This window comes from Oncorhynchus mykiss, chromosome 26 (genome assembly GCF_057628025.1).
Source record: "Oncorhynchus mykiss isolate SJ-2025 chromosome 26, ASM5762802v1, whole genome shotgun sequence".
Lineage (NCBI taxonomy): Eukaryota > Metazoa > Chordata > Actinopteri > Salmoniformes > Salmonidae > Oncorhynchus > Oncorhynchus mykiss.
The window spans coordinates 39,555,001-39,575,110 of record NC_143047.1 but is presented as its reverse complement, the minus strand read 5'-3'; the positions used below and the strand labels follow the sequence as shown (position 1 = coordinate 39,575,110).

General features: G+C 44.3%; 1 protein-coding gene across 2 annotated transcripts in view; it reads right to left on the bottom strand.

Moving 5' to 3' along the window:
- The window catches only part of coro2ba (coronin 2Ba), an 81,554-nt gene that overhangs the window by 5,061 nt on the left and 56,383 nt on the right, over nucleotides 1-20,110 (bottom strand). For both annotated transcript variants that reach the window (XM_090223059.1, XM_090223060.1), the window contains exons 2-7: nucleotides 15,010-15,210; nucleotides 4,499-4,615; nucleotides 3,622-3,771; nucleotides 3,082-3,246; nucleotides 835-951; nucleotides 369-473 (exon numbers count right to left, since the gene is read on the bottom strand). In XM_090223059.1, the coding sequence (XP_090079185.1) occupies nucleotides 369-473; nucleotides 835-951; nucleotides 3,082-3,246; nucleotides 3,622-3,771; nucleotides 4,499-4,615; nucleotides 15,010-15,210 (855 nt within the window). The remainder of the gene's footprint in view (nucleotides 1-368; nucleotides 474-834; nucleotides 952-3,081; nucleotides 3,247-3,621; nucleotides 3,772-4,498; nucleotides 4,616-15,009; nucleotides 15,211-20,110) is intronic.

Genomic DNA, 20,110 nt, shown 5'->3' with positions numbered 1-20,110 from the left:
TACGTCTCACATCTACTTAAACCATTCAAATGACGTCTCACATCTACCTAAACCAATCAAATTACGTCTCACATCTACTTAAACCATTCAAATGACGTCTCACATCTACTTAAACCAATCAAATGACGTCTCACATCTACCTAAACCAATCAAATTACGTCTCACATCTACTTAAACCATTCAAATGACGTCTCACATCTACTTAAACCAATCAAATGACGTCTCACATCTACCTAAACCAATCAAATGACGTCTCGCATCTACCTAAACCAATCAAATGACTAATTTGTCTTTGAAAAAAGATCCACTACATGAGTCCACACTCATGTTCACACTGTTCATTGTGTTGTGTAAGGGGCGGTGCTCACCTTTCCTGCCAGGTACAGCATGTGTGTGTCTGCATCATAGAAAGGAAACAGCAGCCCTGAGAGACCGTCTATCTCCTCTTCTACCATGGGCATAGACAGGTCCTCCTGTGGGACAACACACACACACACACACACACGCACGCACGCACGCACACACACACACACGCACGCACGCACGCACACACACACACACACACACACACACACACACACACACACACTTGGATCAGACATTGTTCATGAACACACACACTTGAGGACACACACAATCCTTAATTGAGGATATACACCCAAGTGCAGTTGCACATATACACACACACACACACACACACACACACACACACACACACACACACACACACACACACACACACACACACACACACACACACACACACACACACACACACACACAAGGGGAAACATTCAGCCCCACATCCCAGCAGGGGGTCCCCGGCTGCCTCACCTGATCCCACAGTGCAATCTGTCTGGTGTTCCACCGGGACACACCTGTCGTCAGCAGCCTCTTCATGTTGCCCAGAAACACCACTCTGTTCACCCTGTGGTTCTTACAGCTGGCATGCTAGTGGGGAACAAACACACAGAAACTCTACTGTAACGGGGCATTATATTCACTCTAAATGTGGGGAACAATCACACAGAGACTACTGTAATGGGGCATTATATTCACTCTAAATGTGGGGAACAATCACACAGAGACTACTGTAACGGGGCATTATATTCACTCTAAATGTGGGGAACAATCACACAGAGACTACTGTAACGGGGCATTATATTCACTCTAAATGTGGGGAACAATCACACAGAGACTCTACTGTAACGGGGCATTATATTCACTCTAAATGTGAGGAACAATCACACAGAGACTCTACTGTAACGGGGCATTATATTCACTCTAAATGTGGTGAACAAACACACAGAGACTACTGTAATGGGGCATTATATTCACTCTAAATGTGGGGAACAATCACACATAGACTACTGTAATGGGGCATCATATTCACTCTAAATGTGGGGAACAATCACACAGAGACTCTACTGTAACGGGGCATTATATTCACTCTAAATGTGGGAAACAAACACACAGAGACTCTACTGTAATGGGGCATTATATTCACTCTAAATGTGGGGAACAATCACACAGAGACTACTGTAATGGGGCATTATATTCACTCTAAATGTGGGGAACAAACACACAGAGACTACGGTAATCGGGCATTATATTCATTCTAAATGTTGGGAACAATTACACAGATACTCTTCTGTAATGGGGCATTATATTCACTCTAAATATGGGGAACAATCACACAGAGACTACAGTAACGGGGCATTATATTCACTCTAAATGTGGGGAACAATCTCACAGATACTCTACCTCAATGGGGCATTATATTCACTCTAAATGTGGGGAACAATCACACAGAGACTCTACAGTAATGGGGCATTATATTCACTCTAAATGTGGGGAACAAACACACAGAGACTCTACAGTAATGGGGCATTATATTCACTCTAAATGTGGGGAACAATCACACAGAGACTACAGTAACGGGGCATTATATTCACTCTAAATGTGGGGAACAATCACACAGAGACTCTACTGTAACGGGGCATTATATTCACTCTAAATGTGAGGAACAAACACACAGAGACTACTGTAATGGGGCATTATATTCACTCTAAATGTGGGGAACAATCACACAGAGACTCTACTGTAACGGGGCATTATATTCACTCTAAATGTGGGGAACAAACACACAGAGACTACTGTAATGGGGCATTATATTCACTCTAAATGTGGGAAACAAACACACAGAGACTCTACAGTAATGGGGCATTATATTCACTCTAAATGTGGGGAACAATCACACAGAGACTACTGTAATGGGGCATTATATTCACTCTAAATGTGGGGAACAAACACACAGAGACTACGGTAATCGGGCATTATATTCATTCTAAATGTTGGGAACAATTACACAGATACTCTTCTGTAATGGGGCATTATATTCACTCTAAATATGGGGAACAATCACACAGAGACTACAGTAACGGGGCATTATATTCACTCTAAATGTGGGGAACAAACACACAGAGACTCTACTATAATGGGGCATTATATTCACTCTAAATATGGGGAACAATCACACAGAGACTACAGTAACGGGGCATTATATTCACTCTAAATGTGGGGAACAATCTCACAGATACTCTACTGTAACGGGGCATTATATTCACTCTAAATATGGGGAACAATCACACAGAGACTCTACTGTAATGGGGCATTATATTCACTCTAAATGTGGGGAACAATCTCACAGATACTCTACTGTAACGGGGCATTATATTCACTCTAAATGTGGGGAACAAACACACAGAGACTACTGTAACGGGGCATTATACTCACTCTAAATGTGGGGAACAAACACACAGAGACTCTACTGTAATGGGGCATTATATTCACTCTAAATGTGGGGAACAATCTCACAGATACTCTTCTGTAATGGGGCATTATATTCACTCTAAATGTGGGGAACAATCACACAGAGACTACAGTAACGGGGCATTATATTCACTCTAAATGTGGGGAACAATCTCACAGATACTCTACCTCAATGGGGCATTATATTCACTCATTTATATGTACTCTGTAAAGGACAGTGAAACTTTCTCTGCTCGCTGTAAGACTGACCTGTAAGACTCTCCCGGAGCGTGGCTCGATGACACGCAGCTTCTTGTCTTTACAGCTGGTGGCCAGCAGGCTGCCGTCTGTGTTGAAGGACATACACACGATGACGTCAGAGTGACAGTCGATCATCTTCACCGGCTCACCTATCTCCAGGTTCCAGATCAGGATCTGGATGGGACGGGCAGGGAATCATATCAACTGTCAGTTCTGATCTTATCTTAGATCATATCTGATCTTTGAAGAAAAGGGAGTAAAATGGGGAAAGACTTCCCCTGAACTCCAATAAAAACACATTTTATTTGAGTTTGTACTGTTACAAATAGTTTTGTGACGTTGTGCTATGGTGTGCACGAATGAATATGACCCTGTTGTGTATACCTTACAGTAATAGCCAGTGATCTGTAATGATACCTTACAGTCGTAGCCAGTGATCTGTGATGATACCTTACAGTCGTAGCCAGTGATCTGTGATGATACCTTACAGTCGTAGCCAGTGATCTGTGATGATACCTTACAGTTGTAGCCAGTGATAAGTGATAATACCTTATAGTCATAGCCAGCACTGAAGAGGATTCCACTGCTGGTGGGGTGCCACTCGATGAGGCCCACACGTCTGCTGTGTCCATATAGCTCCATCATGGCCTCTGTCATATTCCGCCTCAGCCCTCCCTCTGGGATCTCCCATACTCGTACCTGGCACACACACACACACACACACACACACACACACACACACACACACACACACACACACACATGCACATGTGAAGTTAAAGCTTTGTCACAAATGGTTCTTCCAAATGGACAATGACCCCAAGCATACTAACAAAGTTGTGGCAAAATGGCTTAAAGACAACAAAGTCAAGGTATTGGAGTGGCCATCGCAAAGCCCTGACCTCAATCCTATAGAAAATGTGTGGGCAGAACTGAAAAAGCGTGTGCGAGCAAGGAGGCCTACAAATCTGACTCAGTTACACCAGCTCTGTCAGGAGGGATGGGCCAAAAGTCCCCCAACTTATTGTGGGAAGCTTGTGGAAGGCTACCTGAAACGTTTGACCCAAGTTAAACAATTTAAAGGCAATGCTACCAAATACAAATTGAGTGTATATAAACTTCTGACCCCCTGGAAATGTGATGAAAGAAATAAAAGCTGAAATAAATCATTCTCGCTACTATTATTCTGACATTTCACATTCTTAAAATAAAGTGGTAATCCTAACTGACCTCAGACAGGGAATTTTTACATGGATTAAATGTCAGGAATTGTGAAAAACTGAGTTTAAATGTATTTGGCTAAGGTGTACGTTAACTTCCGACTTCAACTGTAGCTGCACAGTCAATGAGTCAGCAGAAGCAGCAGTTTACTGTGTGTGTGTGTGTGTGTGTGTGTGTGTGTGTGTGTGTGTGTGTGTGCACTTACAGAGGAATCTTCAGAGCAGGAAGCTATGATGTTTTCAAAGAAGGGATTCCATTTGATGTCCAGGACATTGCCTTGGTGGCCACACACTTTGGGGTGGTGGGGGTCGATGCGGCCCGCCTGAAACGGAAGAACAAACATACTGATCGTATATTGTTGGAAAGAACAGACATCAATGGCTTTCTATCACCATTACTGATATGTACATGACTATGTATTTTCCAAACGATGACATCACACATATAGGCCATATGTCAAGGTCATTTAAAAAAATATCTTTATTTAACTAGGCAAGTCAGTTCAGAACAAATCCTTATTTACAATGACGGCCTACCCTGGCCAAACCCAGACGACACTGGGCCAATTGTGTACCACCCAATGGGACGCCCAATCACAGCCAGTTGTGATACAGCCAGGAATTGAGCCAGTGTCTGTAGTGATGCCTCTTGCACTGAGATGCAGTGCCTTAGACCGTTGCGCCACTCGGGAGCCCTCAGAGGGCACCACTTAGTAACACTAGCCATGTAAACAGTTAACACTGCCCTACATATGTCAAGATCAGAGGACACCACTTAGTAACACTAGCCATGTAAACAGTTAACACAACCCTACAAAATGTATTGGATAATTTGATGACCCCAGTCAAATAACGTCTCTTTAAAACGTTCACCCTTACAGAGAAATGTTGACGTAGTGTAACTGAACCCTTGGGGTGCTGATACAACACGATGAACGTGTAGTGATGCTGTAACAATGTGTACGTGTACTGATGCTGTAACAATGTGTACTGATGCTGTAACAATGTGTATGTGTACTGATGCTGTAACAATGTGTACTGATGCTGTAACAATGTGTACTGATGCTGTAACAATGTGTACTGATGCTGTAACAATGTGTACTGATGCTGTAACAATGTGAACGTGTACTGATGCTGTAACAATGTGTACTGATGCTGTAACAATGTGTACTGACGCTGTAACAATGTGTACTGATGCTGTAACAATGTGTACGTGTGCTGATGCTGTAACAATGTGTACGTGTACTGATGCTGTAACAATGTGTACGTTTACTGATGCTGTAACAATGTGTACTGATGCTGTAACAATGTGTACTGATGCTGTAACAATGTTTCCCAGCTGATCCTTCAATCACCAAACAAACTCAACACTTGGCTGTTAAAGTCAATCAACATAAACACAATTCAGCCGAGAAATACACATTGAAGAAATAACATCATTTCCTTTGTTTAAGGACCAGGGACAACCAAAGGCTTGTTATTGCAATGTGCCTCCACGTCCACAGGGAGGCGCTGGATTAGCAGACTTGAATGGATCATGGCTGAGACCTCTCCATGTTGGTCATGATGTCATGAATGTTTGATGTCACTTCAATCCACTGACCTCCTTCTTATTTCCTCAGAGACATATGGCTGAGAGCTTCAGGCCATGCCTGAGTGGAACTGGCTGTGTGTGTGTGTGTGTGTGTGTGTGTGTGTGTGTGTGTGTGTGTGTGTGTGTGTGTGTGTGTGTGTGTGTGTGTGTGTGTGTGTGTGTGTGTGTGTGCGTGCGTGCGTGCATTTTTATATTTATATACACAGTGCATTCGGAAAGTATTCAGACCAATTGACTTTTTCCATATTTATTAAATCATTATTTTCCCTCATCAATCTACACACAATACCCCATAATGATATAACAAAAACAGTTTTTTAGAAATTTTTGCAAATGTATTAAAAATAAAAGTCTTAAACATGACATTTACATAAGTATGCAGACCCTTTACACAGTACTTTGTTGAAGCACCTTTGGCAGTGATTTCAGCCTTGAGTCTTCTTGGGTATGACGCTACAAGCTTGGCACACCTGTATTTGGGGAGTTTCTCCTATTCTTCTCTATAGATCCTCTCAAACTCTGTCAGGTTGGATGGGGAGCGTCGCTGCACAGCTATCTTCAGATCTCTCCAGAGATGTTCGATCGGGTTCAAGTCCAGGCTCTGGCTGGGTCAATCAAGGACATTCAGAGCCTTGTCTCGAAGCCACTCCTGCATTGTCTTGGCTTTGTGCTTAGGGTCGTTGTCCTGTTGGAAGGTGAACCTTCACCACAGTCTGAGGTCCTAAGCGCTTTGGAGCAAGTTTTCATCAAGGACCTCTCTGTACGTTGCTCCGTTCATCTTTCCCTCAATGCCGACTAGTCTCCCAGTCCCTGCCACCGACAAACGTCCCCACAGTATGATGCTGCCACCACCATGCTTCACCGTAGGGATGGTGCCAGCTTTTCTCGAGATGTGACGCTTGGCATTCAGGTCAAAGAGTTCAATCTTGGTTTTAGCAGACCAGAGAATCTTGTTTCTCATCGTCTGAGAGCCTTTTGGCAAACTCCAAGAGGGCTGTTATGTGCCTTTTACTGAGGAGTTGCTTCCGTCTGGCCACTCTACTACAAAAGCCTGATCGCTGCCAAAGGTGCTTCAACAAAGTACTGAGTAAAGAATACTTATGTAAATGTGATATTTCAGTTTTTATTTGTAATACATTTGCAAACATTTTTAAAAAGCAGTTTTTTCTACATCATTATGGGGCATTGTGTGTAGATTGTAGAAGTTATTTTTGTATTTAAAAAAATAATAATTTTAAAATAAGGCTGTAACGTAACAAAATGTGGAAAAAGTCAAGGGGTCTGAATACTTTCAGAATGCACTGTATATCCTGTATGTGTGTGTGTGTGTGTGTGTGTGTGTGTGTGTGTGTGTGTGTGTGTGTGTGTGTGTGTGTGTGTGTGTGTGTGTGTGACAAACCAAGGGCAGCATTCATAACTTGGAGTATCCTTTTCATGGCAGAACAGATTTACAGCTAAAGTCCCTACCCAGGCTTTTCAGAAAAAAAGAGTCCAATCTCGACAGCTTCCCAACAGTACAACTTTACCAACTATTCTCAATTAGTGTGTAATTTACTAATGTAGACTTTCTTCCAGAGATTTCTTCTATTAGCTAAACTCATCATCTCCTGTTTGATTTCCCATAGGTCCTCAATACTCAACAGACATGTCAGATGTCAGTTTTAATCAGAAATATTCATTACTCATTAGCTGAGGGAAAGTGGGCAACACATCTGATCAAATATTAAAACAAAGCCTGATATCATCTTGTAGAAGCATGTTGGGCCTCAGTGTAAATCTTACAGGATTATGCCATTATATCTGTAGCACCCATACCTCAGATTCACCTGAAGGTTACATCATATCTGTAGAACCCATACCTCAGATTCACCTGAAGGTTACATCATATCTGTAGAACCCATACCTCAGATTCACCTGAAGGTTACATCATATCTGTAGAACTAATGCCTCAGATTCACCTGAAGGTTACATCATATCTGTAGAACTAATGCCTCAGATTCACCTGAAGGTTACATCATATCTGTAGAACTAATGCCTCAGATTCACCTGAAGGTTACATCATATCTGTAGCACCCATACCTCAGATTCACCTGAAGGTTACATCATATCTGTAGAACTAATGCCTCAGATTCACCTGAAGGTTACATCATATCTGTAGAACTAATACCTCAGATTCACCTGAAGGGTACATCATATCTGTAGAACTAATGCCTCAGATTCACCTGAAGGTTACATCATATCTGTAGAACTAATGCCTCAGATTCACCTGAAGGTTACATCATATCTGTAGAACTAATACCTCAGATTCACCTGAAGGTTACATCATATCTGTAGAACTAATGCCTCAGATTCACCTGAAGGTTACATCATATCTGTAGAACTAATACCTCAGATTCACCTGAAGGGTACATCATATCTGTAGAACTAATACCTCAGATTCACCTGAAGGTTACATCATATCTGTAGAACTAATACCTCAGATTCACCTGAAGGTTACATCATATCTGTAGAACTAATGCCTCAGATTCACCTGAAGGTTACATCATATCTGTAGAACCAATACCTCAGATTCACCTGAAGGTTACATCATATCTGTAGAACCCATACCTCAGATTCACCTGAAGGTTACATCATATCTGTAGGTTTAATATCTCAAATTCACCTGAAGGTTACATCATATCTGTAGAACTAATGCCTCAGATTCACCTGAAGGTTACATCATATCTGTAGAACCAATACCTCAGATTCACCTGAAGGTTACATCATATCTGTAGAACTAATGCTTCAGATTCACCTGAAGGTTACATCATATCTGTAGAACTAATACCTCAGATTCACCTGAAGGTTACATCATATCTGTAGAACTAATGCTTCAGATTCACCTGAAGGTTACATCATATCTGTAGAACTAATACCTCAGATTCACCTGAAGGTTACATCATATCTGTAGAACCAATACCTCAGATTCACCTGAAGGTTACATCATATCTGTAGGTTTAATATCTCAGTTTCACCTGAAGGTTACATCATATCTGTAGGTTTAATATCTCAGTTTCACCTGAAGGTTACATAATAGTTGACAACTCAACCAAATGTAAATCACAAGTAGACGTTGAAATGACATCTGTGCTCAGTGGGACATCTCTCTCCACAACGCCTGAATCTACCCAGCATGGCAGTGGGGGTGGATTTTCCGATGGTTAAACTGGAACTGGTGACATCATTTTGCCTACCATACTTCTTCTACTCATGTTTTTCCCTTCTTCACTGTACGAGAGTCATAGCCTCTGTATGCTATTTCCATTCCACTACTCCAGCCCTACTGACATATTTTATTAGATTTATTTGATTTGACCTTTATTTAACCAGGTAGACCAGATCACCTTTATTTAACCAGGTAGACCAGATCACCTTTATTTAACCAGGTAGACCAGATCACCTTTATTTAACCAGGTAGACCAGATCACCTTTATTTAACCAGGTAGGCCAGATCACCTTTATTTAACCAGGTAGACCAGATCACCTTTATTTAACCAGGTAGGCCAGATCACCTTTATTTAACCAGGTAGGCAAGTTGAGAACAAGTTCTCATTTACAACTGCGACCTGGCCAAGATAAAGCAAAGCAGTTCGACACATACAACAACAGAGAGTTAAACATGGAGTAAAACAACCATACAGTCAATAATAATACAGTAGAAAAATAAGTCTATGTACAATGTGAGCAAATGAGGTGAGATAAGGGAGGTAAAGGCACTAAAAAGGCCATGGTGGCGAAGTAAATACAATATAGCAAGTAAAACACTGGAATGGTAGATTTGCAGTGGAAGAATGTGCAAAGTAGAAAGACTGGATAGTATAGCATTTGTGAATTTGTGTATTTATTTATAATAATGTATAGTATTTCATAAAACAAGGCAGGGTTCAGGTGATGCACACAGCATTGCTCCTGTGTGTCTGTGTGTAATGCTGTGAACATATTCATAGACTCAAAATTTAAACCAGATTTGTAAAGCCAATGAATAACAGCCAACAAATGTTATTACAACCATAACACTGAATTTTCAAGACAGGTGTTGTGGAGGGAGTGTGTATCAAACAGGTGGTTGTTTAGTTTTTCTTCTTGGCCAGCTTAACCGTTAGATGACATTACCTTCGTCAATAACCAGAATGAATGTTGACTGAATTATTTGTTTTCTGCTTTATAACGAACAACAGGACCTGTTCCGACAGAAGAAGGCTATTTTAATTCTACATTCTTAAAACTAACTCTTCTTTGAAAAGATATAGTAGCTTTATGTAAATTCAGATACCCAGATATGTATAAGCATGGACACGATCAATGAGGGCACCGTCCAAAGTAGGTATGCATTAATCATCAGATACATTTTTACATGATTTGGAAAATAACATATACTTGTTTTTACCTGCATTAAGTAACCATTTCAGTTCAACAAAAGCGTTCTGCAGGGCAATAAAGACAGATTAAAGCTCTGATAGAGTCTGGTCAGCTGTGGGGGCAATAGCATGCACCACAGTGTCATCTGCATACAGGTGACATTTTTTCTCTCTCCAGATAAACCAATATTGTTCATGTAAATAGTGAAAAGAACAGGACCGAAAATCAATCCCTGTGGGACTCTATGTTAAATCCAGAAAACCTGATTTAACACCATCAGTAAACACACACTGTATTCTATCCTTTAACATAGTTTCAAACCAGCCTGGTCATGATCAATTGATGAAAGCCTTTGAATAAGTAATGCGCAATCCACAGTGTTGAAGGCTTTAGACAGGTCAAAAAAATAGGTCTGCACAATGTGTTTTCTCATCCAAACAATTAAAGACATAATTTAAAACCAAGAAGTATCAGAGATGGTGCTATGACCTGGTCTGGAACCTGACTGGTGTACATTTAGAATACATTTCATTGTTATAAAATATCTAAACTGAGTATTTACCAAGGATTCTAGAATCTTTGCTGGGCAATAGAGTTTGGAAATGGGACTATAATTATTTAGGTCATACGGGTCAACACTTTTGTGAAGGGGGAGTATATGAGCCGCCTTTCAGACCCTGTGGATGGTACTTAGAAATAAATGTAGGGTTAAAAATATGTGTTGGAAATTCTGCAATCAGACGAGCAGAAAGCTGCTTCGAGGAGGGCTGCGAAAGTAGCCCAAGTAGCATGGGAAAGTAGCCCAGGTAGCATGGGAAAGTAGCCCAAGTCTTACACCGAAACACATGAGCCAATTATGAGGCAATCGAACAGATAAAAGCCATGAGCTCAGCCAGATGAATGACAACACAGTAAGCTGAATGACTCTGGATACCCATGACAAAAGAGCCATTGATGCCTGATCCAAGTGAAAGCTGTAGAATGCTTTGGGACCATGACAGGGACAGGGTGGGGCATTCTAGGTAGTGTAGTATAACTTGGCATGAGGTGGAAAGAGAGGGACCTTGACAGGGACAAGGTGGGGCATTCTAGGTAGTGTAGTATAACTTGGCATGAGGTGGAAAGAGAGGGACCATGACAAGGACAGGGTGGGGCATTCTAGGTAGTGTAGTATAACTTGGCATGAGGTGGAAAGAGAGGGACCATGACAAGGACAGGGTGGGGCATTCTAGGTAGTGTAGTATAACTTGGCATGAGGTGGAAAGAGAGGGACCATGACAGGGTCAGGGTGGGGCATTCTAGGTAGTGTAGTATAACTTGGCATGAGGTGGAAAGAGAGGGACCATGACAGGGTCAGGGTGGGGCATTCTAGGTAGTGTAGTATAACTTGGCATGAGGTGGAAAGAGAGGGACCATGACAGGGACAGGGTGGGGCATTCTAGGTAGTGTAGTATAACTTGGCATGAGGTGGAAAGAGAGGGACCATGACAAGGACAGGGTGGGGCATTCTAGGTAGTGTAGTATAACTTGGCATGAGGTGGAAAGAGAGGGACCATGGCAGGGACAGGGTGGGGCATTCTAGGTAGTGTAGTATAACTTGGCATGAGGTGGAAAGAGAGGGACCATGACAGGGACAGGGTGGGGCATTCTAGGTAGTGTAGTATAACTTGGCATGAGGTGGAAAGAGAGGGACCATGACAGGGACAGGGTGGGGCATTCTAGGTAGTGTAGTATAACTTGGCATGAGGTGGAAAGAGAGGGACCATGGCAGGGACAGGGTGGGGCATTCTAGGTAGTGTAGTATAACTTGGCATGAGGTGGAAAGAGAGGGACCATGACAGGGACAGGGTGGGGCATTCTAGGTAGTGTAGTATAACTTGGCATGAGGTGGAAAGAGAGGGAACATGACAGGGACAGGGTGGGGCATTCTAGGTAGTGTAGTATAACTTGGCATGAGGTGGAAAGAGAGGGACCATGGCAATAAAGAATGGAAGATCTTGGAGCAGAGCGGTATTGTTCACAGCTTGTCCCATCAAAAGACCATCGTTGATGGAAGTGCCAAAACAACTAACGGCAATGAGAAATCCCTCATAACTGCCAATATGGTATTAATACGGTGTATCTGCAACATTTTAATGGAGTGGCTTTCATATTTCACCATATTTCACTTGGTGAAAATGCAGAAACTGATGTATCTATGCCTTCTTCTCTCCTATTCAATAAATAGCTGTCAAATACTAGAGCAGAAAATTCCCCACAGTGGTTTTCCATTATAGTGTGTGTCCCACCATTTTCATTCCTATAACTGCTTTTCCTAATTAGAATATTGGTTCCGCAGAGATGTATTTTTACACCCTGTGCCAGCTGCAGATCTCCTTCTTGTACCCTGGTTTGGACTCTATTCCACTACTTCAAATGAAACAACATTGGCAGGGTATCCTAGTGGTTAGAGCGTTGGGCTAGTAACCGAAAGGTTGCAAGTTTAAATCCTCTGAGCTGACAAGGTACAAATCTGTTGTTCTACCCCTGAACAAGGCAGTTAACCCACTGTTCCTAGGCCCTCATTGATATTAAGAATTTGTTCTTTAACTGACTTGCCTGGTAAAATAAAAAACATCAATGGGGGAAATGTAAAATGTAACTGCTTCAGTTGATTGGAGCATAGTGCTAGCCACACCACACATAGTGCTAGCCACACCACACATAGTGCTAGCCACACCACACATAGTGCTAGCCACACCACACATAGTGCTAGCCACACCACACATAGTGCTTGCCACACCACACATAGTGCTAGCCACACCACACATAGTGCTTGCCACACCACACATAGTGCTAGCCACACCACACATAGTGCTACACACACCACACATAGTGCTAGCCACACCACACATAGTGCTAGCCACACCACACATAGTGCTAGCCACACCACACATAGTGCTTGCCACACCACACATAGTGCTTGCCACACCACACATAGTGCTAGCCACACCACACATAGTGCTAGCCACACCACACATAGTGCTAGCCACACCACACATAGTGCTTGCCACACCACACATAGTGCTTGCCACACCACACATAGTGCTTGCCACACCACACATAGTGCTAGCCACACCACACATAGTGCTTGCCACACCACACATAGTGCTAGCCACACCACACATAGTTCTTGCCACACCACACATAGTGCTAGCCACACCACACATAGTGCTTGCCACACCACACATAGTGCTAGCCACACCACACATAGTGCTAGCCACACCACACATAGTGCTTGCCACACCACACACAGTGCTTGCCACACCACACATAGTGCTAGCCACACCACACATAGTGCTTGCCACACCACACACAGTGCTTGCCACACCACACATAGTGCTTGCCACACCAAAGCTGGGCTTTAAGTCACTCATGGAACATATACTGTATGTTAACAGAAAGTTGCTTTGGATAACAGCATCTTGCTGAATTACCATATCAAGACCTGAACTCTCTGCCCTCTGGTAACAGTTTGATTTGGCCTGCACTCTGGATAAAAGGCTTTGCAGCCAGAAGCAGTGGAATTATCTTGTCTTGAGGAGACAGGACTCAGTAAATAGTAGTTGGTCTTTCATATCCCAGGGTGCAGATGGGTTTCATACTAAACAATGAGTGACATCATCTGTATACCCTGACAACAACTGATGCTACTCTAGAAAACATATTTGTCCAATTAGATCAATAAGATTGGTGTTGATGAGTGATTTGGGATTTAGAGCCATTAGGCCTAATAACAGTTTTGATTAGTCTCAAAGAGAGGATGTGATTGAGACCCATCATCTACTTAAATGATGATGCCAGAGAGGTCGGTGTTGGGAGGATATATTGGCACGGGTGTTGTTAGGCCAGAGATGAAGTCGAGGGCCGCCAAACCGTGTCAATATATCCTCCAAACTCCTGCTTCAAGGGCATTATCACATTTATACAACGGGTTACCAACATATTCAAACAATGATTGACATATTTTCATAAAAACATATATTTTTATTAATTTATTCATACCATTTCATCCTTCCACGAGATATATCCTCAACACAAATCTAGGGTTGGTTCCCAAGCTTGCTGGTCTTTCATTCTATCGGTTCGGTTGCCAGAGACGCGACCCAGTAGTTAGGTCTTTTTGTTCTAAATCTATGGACACGACACCAGTCGTTTGTTCTAAATGTTCTGTTGCCATGATGGCTGGCAACGTTCTTATCCATTGCTTGCTAGCTAGCCAACGTTGGCTAACACAGTCGCATCAAACAGTGCAGCCAGAATAACAACAAAGTAGCTGCATTTGCGTTTGTTTAAGCTGTTTTCTTGTGATTGTTTTTGGGATACAACCATAACAATGAGCTAATGATGTGAGATTTCGCCTCTTATAGAACATTTGCTCTCTCACCAGGGCACTGTTCACAATCACTTCAAACTGAAGCTGGATTTACAGAAAACTAGCTGCATTTCGTGTTTTTCTATTGACATTTGTTCGTATATATCCATCAACATGGATGCCGTGGCACCTCCCAAATGGGCGCTACACATTGGTGGTGGAAGGGGTGAAACAATGTCATGTGCTTTGACTTTGAGAAAAGGACAACCTAAAGTGCAAAAATATACAAATCATTCTCAGAGTAGATGTTTCAGAGAGATATGCAGCCCAGAGAACGTAATGGCTCACTGTTGGCCTGCTGCCATGGTTACCTGGGAGACAGGGATAACGATAAAGGACCCTCCACCGGCACTCTCCGTGACGATGGCCAGGAACTTGGCATTGACGGCACAGAAGTGGTTGTCATGGACGTTCTTGGTGATGGGAATGCCGTCAAAGCAGTGCTCCCGGTTGGCCACTTTGCCGTAGACGTTTCGAAACTTGGAGCTTCGGTATGTCGGACGCCATGACATCTGATGGAGAAGAGATGGAGAAGAGATGGAGAACAGATGGAGAAGAGATGGAGAGATATTAAGGAGGGAGGTTCAGAAAGGACTTTCTGCAATACCAGCACTGGGATGTATTGAAGGCACCAGTTAGTTGCTGTTTTATCATGTTGAATGTGCTGACATGGTGGTTTTCTGGTTACTGTATATGCTGGTCCATGTGAGCAGAAGGTCAGCTGTTTAGTTGACAGGTTAGTGGGCATTCATGGTTAACAGCTTAGATCAACCGGCTGGTTGAACATAATTGGATTATTTTAGATTTAGGGAAAAAACACAAAATGATCATACCACATTAGAGTATTAAAGGAAAAAACACAAAATGATCATACCACATTAGAGTATTAAAGGAAAAAACACAAAATGATAATACCACATTAGAGTATTAAAGGAAAACGCCACCAAAAAGTATATTTTGGTATTTTGGTCCATTGTTAAAATAGTCCCAAAATGTTTTGATGGTCAGCAATCAACTTTCAAAATATAGAAATCATCTCTGTGTGATGCATTTTGTATCATATGACACAAAACGCATCATCGTATGGTGATGATTTCTGTATTTTGAAAGTTTTACATCTTGAAAAATTGATTGTTGACAAACAAAACATTTTGGGATTATGTCAACCATGGACTAATGAAACAAATACCAAAATATTGTGTTTGGGTGGAGTTCTCCTTTAACTTCGAGATTGCTGTTCCAAAATCCCTAGAGAAACCCCCACTAGTAAAGACAGTAAAGAGGAGAGAAACCCCCATTAGTAAAGACAGTAAAGAGGAGTGTTGCTGTTCCAAAATCCCCAGAGAAACCCCCATTAGTAAAGACAGTAAAGAGGAGTGTTGCTGTTCCAAAATCCCCAGAGAAACCCCCACTAGTAAAGACAGTAAAGAGGAGAGAAACCCCCACTAGTAAAGACAGTAAAGAGGAGAGAAACCCCCACTAGTAAAGACAGTAAAGAGGAGAGAAACCCCCACTAGTAAAGACAGTAAAGAGGAGTGTTGCTTTCTTCAAAATCTCTTCTGTCCACCCCTATAGTTCAGAGGAATTTTGTCAGTGCTGTCATGGCAATTCAAGTCCCATGTTAGTCAGAGTGTGAAATGTTTTCAGTGTGGCAAACGTTCAACGCCACAAGAAAATATTTCACATAAAATAGCGAGTAAGTAAATAAAGGTAGACAAGAGCAGTCCCTCACAAGAGCAGTCCCTCACAAGAGCAGTCCCTCACAAGAGCAGTCACTCACAAGAGCAGTCCCTCACAAGAGCAGTCCCTAACAAGAGCAGTCCCTCACAAAAGCAGTCCCTCACAAGAGCAGTCCCTCACAAGAGCAGTCCCTCACAAGAGCAGTCACTCACAAGAGCAGTCCCTCACAAGAGCAGTCCCTCACAAGAGCAGTCCCTCACAAGAGCAGTCCCTAACAAGAGCAGTCCCTCACAAAAGCAGTCCCTCACAAGAGCAGTCCCTCACAAGAGCAGTCCCTCACAAGAGCAGTCACTCACAAGAGCAGTCCCTCACAAGAGCAGTCCCTCACAAGTGATTTGAGTCTGAAATCAGCAACTCCTAACGAGGAGGCGGCTCCATGAAAGGATTCCTTTGTGACACATATGTCCTGAGCTTGGACCCATGAAACCTTGAAAAAACAGTACACCAGCCACTTCACTTCCCAGCGAGGGGAAGTGGTCGACTCCATCATAAAAACACTCAAACCACTACTTTTGTTTGTCGTTACCCACAAGCATGTACTGACCGAATTGCTGCCTTGCAGCGTGAGATACATCTATCGTCTGGGTCACACTAGACCTAATCACAGGTGTAGAGCTGGATGGCCCTTAGACACTGATCCAAGGACAGTTTTGAGGTTTGTCCCACTAACGATCGATGATACATCAGGGAAGGTGAATAGATCCTAGGTGTGGTAAAGGGGAACGTCTGCTTACAGACAGCGGCAAAATCTGTTGTTCTGCCCCTGAACAAGGCAGTTAACCCACTGGTAGGCTGTCATTGTAAGTAAGAATTTATTCTTAACTGACTTGTTAAATACATACATAGAAAAAAAACAGACAGGAAGTTCTTCAGGAAAGGAGATTTACGACACTGTCAGATCAGTGACAAGATGACATCACCACAGCCACAATTCAGCATTGTTCTGGGGCGGGAACAGTGCTGTGTGCAAATAGAGATGTCCCTGTTTCCATGCTGCCATGGTCTCTTCCTGTCCTACAGACTGCAGTCTACATCTGGTCTTCAGCCGGTGGAGAGTGCACACAATCCAGTAATCACTCTCACCCATCCCACCCACAGGCACACCAGTAATCACGCTCACCCATCCCACCCACAGGCAGACCAGTAATCACTCCCATCCCACCCACAGGCAGGCCAGTAATCACTCTCACCCATCCCACCCACAGGCAGACCAGTAATACCTCTCAACCACAGGCAGACCAGTACTCACTCTCACCCATCCCACCCACATACAGACCAGTAATCACACCCATCCCACCCACGGACAGACCAGTAATCACTCTCACCCATCCCACCCACAGGCAGACCAGTAATCCCACCCATCCCACCCACAGGCAGACCAGTAATCCCCCTCACCCACCCCACCCACAGGCAGACCAGTAATCACTCTCACCCATCCCACCCACAGGCAGACCAGTAATCACTCTCTCCCATCCCACCCACAGGCAGGCCAGTAATCACTCTCACCCATCCCACCCACAGGCAGACCAGTAATCACTCCCATGCCACCCACAGGCAGACCAGTAATCACTCTCTCCCATCCCACCCACAGGCAGACCAGTAATCACTCCCACCCATCCCATCCACAGGCAGACCAGTAATCACTCTCACCCATCCCACCTACAGGCAGACCAGTAATCACTCTCACCCATCCCATCCACAGGCAGACCAGTAATCACTCTCACCCATCCCACCCACAGGCAGACCAGTAATCACTCCCATCCCACCCACAGGCAGACCAGTAATCACTCTCACCCATCCCACCTACAGGCAGACCAGTAATCACTCTCACCCATCCCATCCACAGGCAGACCAGTAATCACTCCCACCCATCCCACCCACAGGCAGACCAGTAATCACGCTCACCCATCCCACCCACAGGCAGACCAGTAATCACTCCCATCCACCCACAGGCAGGCCAGTAATCACTCTCACCCATCCCACCCACAAGCAGACCAGTAATCACTCCCATCCCACCCACAGGCAGACCAGTAATCACTCTCACCCATCCCACCTACAGGCAGACCAGTAATCACTCTCACCCATCCCATCCACAGGCAGACCAGTAATCACTCCCACCCATCCCACCCACAGGCAGACCAGTAATCACGCTCACCCATCCCACCCACAGGCAGACCAGTAATCACTCCCATCCCACCCACAGGCAGACCAGTAATCACTCTCTCCCATCCCACCCACAGGCAGACCAGTAATCACTCCCACCCATCCCATCCACAGGCAGACCAGTAATCACTCTCACCCATCCCACCTACAGGCAGACCAGTAATCACTCTCACCCATCCCATCCACAGGCAGACCAGTAATCACTCCCACCCATCCCACCCACAGGCAGACCAGTAATCACGCTCACCAGTCCCACCCACAGGCAGACCAGTAATCACTCCCATCCCACCCACAGGCAGACCAGTAATCACTCTCACCCATCCCACCTACAGGCAGACCAGTAATCACTCTCACCCATCCCATCCACAGGCAGACCAGTAATCACTCCCACCCATCCCACCCACAGGCAGACCAGTAATCACGCTCACCCATCCCACCCACAGGCAGACCAGTAATCACTCCCATCCCACCCACAGGCAGACCAGTAATGACTCTCTCCCATCCCACCCACAGGCAGACCAGTAATCACTCCCACCCATCCCATCCACAGGCAGACCAGTAATCACTCTCACCCATCCCACCTACAGGCAGACCAGTAATCACTCTCACCCATCCCATCCACAGGGAGACCAGTAATCACTCTCACCCATCCCACCCACAGGCAGACCAGTAATCACTCCCATCCCACCCACAGGCAGACCAGTAATCACTCTCACCCATCCCACCTACAGGCAGACCAGTAATCACTCTCACCCATCCCATCCACAGGCAGACCAGTAATCACTCCCACCCATCCCACCCACAGGCAGACCAGTAATCACTCTCTCCCCTCCCACCCACAGGCAGACCAGTAATCACTCCCACCCATCCCATCCACAGGCAGACCAGTAATCACTCTCACCCATCCCACCTACAGGCAGACCAGTAATCACTCTCACCCATCCCATCCACAGGCAGACCAGTAATCACTCTCACCCATCCCACCCACAGGCAGACCAGTAATCACTCCCATCCCACCCACAGGCAGACCAGTAATCACTCTCACCCATCCCATCCACAGGCAGACCAGTAATCACTCTCACCCATCCCACCCACCGACAGACCAGTAATCACTTTGTCGTGAAGGAGTGTGGTGCGGCATTGATATAGCTGGAGCTCGACATGTCCACAGACAGACCAGTAATCACTTTGTCGTGAAGGAGTGTGGTGCGGCATTGATATAGCTGGAGCTCGACAAGTCCACAGACAGACCAGTAATCACTTTGTCGTGAAGGAGTGTGGTGCGGCATTGATATAGCTGGAGCTCGACAAGTCCACAGACAGACCAGTAATCACTCTGTCGTGGAGGTGAAGGAGTGTGGTGAGGCATTGATATAGCTGGAGCTCGACATGTCCACAGACAGACCAGTAATCACTTTGTCGTGAAGGAGTGTGGTGAGGCATTGATATAGCTGGAGCTCGACATGTCCACAGACAGACCAGTAATCACTCTGTCGTGGAGGTGAAGGA